Source organism: Bufo bufo, chromosome 4, assembly GCF_905171765.1.
Source record: "Bufo bufo chromosome 4, aBufBuf1.1, whole genome shotgun sequence".
NCBI classification, from domain to species: Eukaryota; Metazoa; Chordata; class Amphibia; order Anura; family Bufonidae; genus Bufo; species Bufo bufo.
Window position 1 is genome coordinate 268,636,689 of NC_053392.1, and position 6,000 is coordinate 268,642,688.

Here is a 6,000-nt window from a genome sequence, read left to right on the forward strand (position 1 = left end):
TTCTGTAGTTTTTGGTTCAAGAAGCTGGATACATTGTAGTACCACTACTCCATTTAGTTTGTAGCTTCTTGGTATTAGCTCTCCATCTCTTGATGATCTAAATGCAGCTTCAGTTGAGTTTGAGGCAGCAGATAAAATACAATGAAACCCCTTATCCTGATCCTAGCATACAGTACACGGGGGTCTACCACCCTGAACTACAAATACACTATGGATACACTTGTTCCAATAGGGAGGAATCGTGTATTGCAGCTAGACCATATGGAAGGCTTGTATCTTACATCATGTTTGTTTTAAGAATTCAACTTAAACCACAAAGCAGTGCTGATCAGTCCAAGATGTGACCTGTCAAATGTCTTTTCTTCCCTCTACACAACTACAAGAAGTTAGGGTAGGTTTGATAAATTGGATTTCTGATGATTTGGCAAGATAATGTATATAATGTGTCAGGGGTAAATGAAGACTGTGTGTAGCTATCAAGATGTGAAATGAGAATGCTTTACACTGAGATCCAGCTCTATCTAGTATGTACTGTGTCTGAGATCCTGGGGTGGCTTGCTTTAGGAGGTTCTACCGAAGTATCTGTCAAATAATGATATTTTACAGAGACAGCCAGCACTTGAACACAACAAGAAACCTTTCAACTGATCTAGATCTCGGACTCTTCAAGCATTCAAAATCTAGTTCTTTATAATTATCTGCGTTGATTTGATCTGCACATTGAGGAGTGACAATATATCTTCAACATCTATATGACCATTCATGATGTTTCCTTACCTAGATTGACGAAGCTCATGACCATATCAGCGTCATTGAGAAAGTTGGTATCATGCAGGCTGGCTAGTGGGGGGCTCTGTGTGGTCAGGGGGGCTGTGCGATAGGCTTGGGCTTTCCTGGAGTAACCGTTGGCCACTGCTGGGTATCCCCTCCTTAGCCCTCTGTTCTCTATCATAGACCCACTCAGGGTGTACCCCAACATTCCATGTTCTTCTTCATTCGCCATAACATTATAAAGGTCCAACATGAAGAGTGGTGCAGAAGACGCCTGTTTTCCAGGTGAAAATGGCCTTGGTCTATGAGGTAAGCCCAGAATGGAGAGGATTTCTCTTTGAATCTCTTTCCTCTCATGGTTTCTCAGTCTCCTGTAGATAAAGCTGGAATGCACATGATTTTCCCCCAAACCTTGGACAAGGTAGCAGCAGCTACAAAATATGGCTAATATCACCCCAAGGACTTCCATATCTCAGGAGTTGCTCCTTTCCCGACAATCTCTGAAGCTGAGTAGACTTCCCAACAGTGAAGGAGACGACACTCTGCTTATGTCAATGTCACTTGTCCATCGGACATCTCTGAAGTTCAGTTCTTGAGATGTCACCACCAGCCAAGTCCACTAGGAGCGGTGCTTTGTCACTGTGCTGTAGATAGGAGCTGTTGAAGGTAGAACTCGTCTCTACTATAGACAGGACTAAGTTTTTCCATGTTAGCTAATACAGGGCTCAGTAGTTGCTTGAATTTTCATCAAGTTCTTTACTCAATTTCTCTAACACCTTCAACTGCAGGCTCCCATAGTGCTCGGACGTCCTGATAACCTTAGTGTCTCCTCATCCTTCCTCAGGAGCTCCCTGTTATTCTGCAGAAGTCCATGTACAGCCCTGCTGCTGTTATTTCCACCTTCATGTAGTGCTCACATAAATATACTGCGCTCTTCTGCTGAGATCTAAAGACCAATGTAAGCAAAACCCTGCTGGGAAAGAAGAGGCTTCTCATTGTAATCTGAGACCAGTAAGGCAAAGCACCATTAACCCATTCAGCTTTCTTCTCCAATTTTCTACAGTTATAACACTGCATTGAAGATTATGACAGCAAGTATGTGGTGTAGTGTTTAGCATGCATTTTTTTTAAATCACATCTCTGTCAGTAGGAGTTTCATAGGGGCACTACAGTATATAAGACTTGTGGTTAAAGAAGTAGAATGCCTATTACTCCTAAAAAGACAATAGTTTTTTTTAGAAGCTACTAATATACAGTCGTGGCCAAAAGTTTTGAGAATGACACAAATATTAGTTTTCACAAAGTTTGCTGCTAAACTGCTTTTAGATCTTTGTTTCAGTTGTTTCTGTGATGTAGTGAAATATAATTACACGCACTTCATACGTTTCAAAGACTTTTATCGACAATTACATGACATTTATGCAAAGAGTCAGTATTTGCAGTGTTGGCCCTTCTTTTTCAGGACCTCTGCAATTCGACTGGGCATGCGCTCAATCAACTTCTGGGCCAATTCCTGACTGATAGCAACCCATTATTTCATAATCACTTCTTGGAGTTTGTCAGAATTAGTGGGTTTTTGTTTGTCCACCCGCCTCTTGAGGATTGACCACAAGTTCTCAATGGGATTAAGATCTGGGGAGTTTCCAGGCCATGGACCCAAAATGTCAACGTTTTAGTCCCCGAGCCACTTAGTTATCACTTTTGCATTATGGCACGGTGCTCCATCGTGCTGGAAAATGCATTGTTCTTCACCAAACTGTTGTTGGATTGTTGGAAGAAGTTGCTGTTGGAGGGTGTTTTGGTACCATTCTTTATTCATGGCTGTGTTTTTGGGCAAAATTGTCAGTGAGCCCACTCCCTTGGATGAGAAGCAACCCCACACATGAATGGTCTCAGGATGCTTTACTGTTGGCATGACACAGGACTGATGGTAGCGCTCACCTTTTCTTCTCCGGACAAGCCTTTTTCCAGATGCCCCAAACAATCGGAAAGAGGCTTCATCAGAGAATATGACTTTGCCCCAGTCCTCAGCAGTCTATTCACCATACTTTCTGCAGAAGATCAAACAGTCCCTGATGTTTTTTTTAGAGAGAAGTTGCTTCTTTGCTGCCCTTCTTGACACCAGGCCATCTTCCAAAAGTCTTCGCCTCACTGTGCGTGCAGATGCGCTCACACCTGCCTGCTGCCATTCCTGAGCAAGCTCTGCACTGGTGGCACTCCGATCCCGCAGCTGAATCCTCTTTAGGAGACGATCCTGGCGCTTGCTGGACTTTCTTGGAAGCCCTGAAGCCTTCTTAACAAGAATTAAACCTCTTTCCTTGAAGTTCTTGATGATCCTATAAATTGTTGATTGAGGTGCAATCTTAGTAGCCACAATATCCTTGCCTATGAAGCCATTTTTATGCAACGCAATGATGGCTGCACGCGTTTCTTTGCAGGTCCCCATAGTTAACAATGGAAGAACAATGATTTCAAGCATCACCCTCCTTTTAACATGTCAAGTCTGCCATTTTAACCCAATCAGCCAGACATAATGATCTCCAGCCTTGTGCTCGTCAACATTCTCACCTGAGTTAACAAGACGATTACTGAAATGATCTCAGCAGGTCCTTTAATGACAGCAATGAAATGCAGTGGAAAGTTTTTTTTGGGATTAAGTTAATTTTCATGGCAAAGAAGGACTATGCAATTCATCTGATCATTTTTCATAACATTCTGGAGTATATGCAAATTGCTATTATAAAAACTTAAGCAGCAACTTTTCCAATTTCCAATATTTATGTAATTTTCAAAACTTTTGGCCACGACTGTACACCAAGTTGTGTCAGTTTTCCTGTGGATTCTCAGGACTACATATATGTGAGAACAAGTAATCATGGGGGCAAACATTTTCTCAACTTTCTGTTAATAATCAACTTGAAGGGCACTAAAATTGCTGGCAACAGAACACATCATTCTGAAAGTCTACAGGTGCAAGCCTTCAAATTTTATAAAATGAATCTATACGAGCATATTTTTGGCGTACCTTATTTACATTTCCATATCTGTTTGACGTCCATCGAAAAATCTGTTTGTGTTTCATCCATGAAGATGTCTATGAAGGATCCGAGTTTGGTCCGTGTGTATGATTTTTGCCCTCTGTGTGTCATCCATTTTCCATTGACACTGATCTGCTGAAAATTATTTTTCAGAGCATCTCCTACCAGTGGTCAGTGAAAAACGGGACCAAACATGGATGCCCTCCGTGTTGCGTCAGTGGTTTTTTAAGGACCCTTAGACTTCAATGAGTGTGTTTAGTCTGCATCATCGACCAAAGTAGTGCATGTCCCCTTGACTCACGGTCAGCCAAAAAATACTGAAATGTGAATAGACACATTACAATCAATGGGTACACGTGCTGTTTATACAGGGAGTGCAGAATTATTAGGCAAGTTGTATTTTTGAGGATTCATTTTATTATTGAACAACAACCATGTTCTCAATGAACCCAAAAAACTCATTAATATCAAAGCTGAATATTTTTGGAAGTAGTTTTTAGTTTGTTTTTAGTTTTAGCTATTTTAGGGGGATATCTGTTTGTGCAGGTGACTATTACTGTGCATAATTATTAGGCAACTTAACAAAAAACAAATATATACCCATTTCAATTATTTATTTTTACCAGTGAAACCAATATAACATCTCAACATTCACAAATATACATTTCTGACATTCAAAAACAAAACAAAAACAAATCAGTGACCAATATAGCCACCTTTCTTTGCAAGGACACTCAAAAGCCTGCCATCCATGGATTCTGTCAGTGTTTTGATCTGTTCACCATCAACATTGCGTGCAGCAGCAACCACAGCCTCCCAGACACTGTTCAGAGAGGTGTACTGTTTTCCCTCCTTGTAAATCTCACATTTGATGATGGACCACAGGTTCTCAATGGGGTTCAGATCAGGTGAACAAGGAGGCCATGTCATTAGATTTTCTTCTTTTATACCCTTTCTTGCCAGCCACGCTGTGGAGTACTTGGACGCGTGTGATGGAGCATTGTCCTGCATGAAAATCATGTTTTTCTTGAAGGATGCAGACTTCTTCCTGTACCACTGCTTGAAGAAGGTGTCTTCCAGAAACTGGCAGTAGGACTGGGAGTTGAGCTTGACTCCATCCTCAACCCGAAAAGGCCCCACAAGCTCATCTTTGATGATACCAGCCCAAACCAGTACTCCACCTCCACCTTGCTGGCGTCTGAGTCGGACTGGAGCTCTCTGCCCTTTACCAATCCAGCCACGGGCCCATCCATCTGGCCCATCAAGACTCACTCTCATTTCATCAGTCCATAAAACCTTAGAAAAATCAGTCTTGAGATATTTCTTGGCCCAGTCTTGACGTTTCAGCTTGTGTGTCTTGTTCAGTGGTGGTCGTCTTTCAGCCTTTCTTACCTTGGCCATGTCTCTGATTATTGCACACCTTGTGTTTTTGGGCACTCCAGTGATGTTGCAGCTCTGAAATATGGCCAAACTGGTGGCAAGTGGCATCTTGGCAGCTGCACGCTTGACTTTTCTCAGTTCATGGGCAGTTATTTTGCGCCTTGGTTTTTCCACACGCTTCTTGCGACCCTGTTGACTATTTTGAATGAAACGCTTGATTGTTCGATGATCACGCTTCAGAAGCTTTGCAATTTTAAGAGTGCTGCATCCCTCTGCAAGATATCTCACTATTTTTGACTATTCTGAGCCTGTCAAGTCCTTCTTTTGACCCATTTTGCCAAAGGAAAGGAAGTTGCCTAATAATTATGCACACCTAATATAGGGTGTTTATGTCATTAGACCACACCCCTTCTCATTACAGAGATGCACATCACCTAATATGCTTAATTGGTAGTAGGCTTTCGAGCCTATACAGCTTGGAGTAAGGCAACATGCATAAAGAGGATGATGTGGTCAAAATACTCATTTGCCTAATAATTCTGCACGCAGTGTAGAAAAGGCAGATTGCAAACGTTCATAAACAACGGAAACGTGAATAAAGCCTTAAAGTTGCCTTTTTACTAGGGAAAGCTAAAAAGGTAGATCTAGGGTGCTTACAAAGTGTTTTTAATAGTAATGTTACAATTTCTGTGGCAGTTTTTCCTGCACATTTTTTTAGCTAAAGTGACAAACTGGTCTAGCAGGAAAGAGAAGTGTAAGTCATCCCTTTGGGTAAAGCCACACGGTCCGGTTTCTTGATGCAGCTTCGGAA

General features: G+C 41.8%; 1 protein-coding gene across 1 annotated transcript in view; it reads right to left on the minus strand.

Annotated features, from left to right (window-relative positions):
* BMP5 (bone morphogenetic protein 5) overlaps positions 1–1,691 on the minus strand; it is a 267,627-nt gene extending 265,936 nt beyond the window's left edge. The window contains 1 exon segment of the mRNA XM_040428576.1: positions 778–1,691. Coding sequence (XP_040284510.1) covers positions 778–1,240 — 463 coding nt within the window. The 5' untranslated portion in view covers positions 1,241–1,691.
* Positions 1,692–6,000: the final 4,309 nt, after the last annotated feature.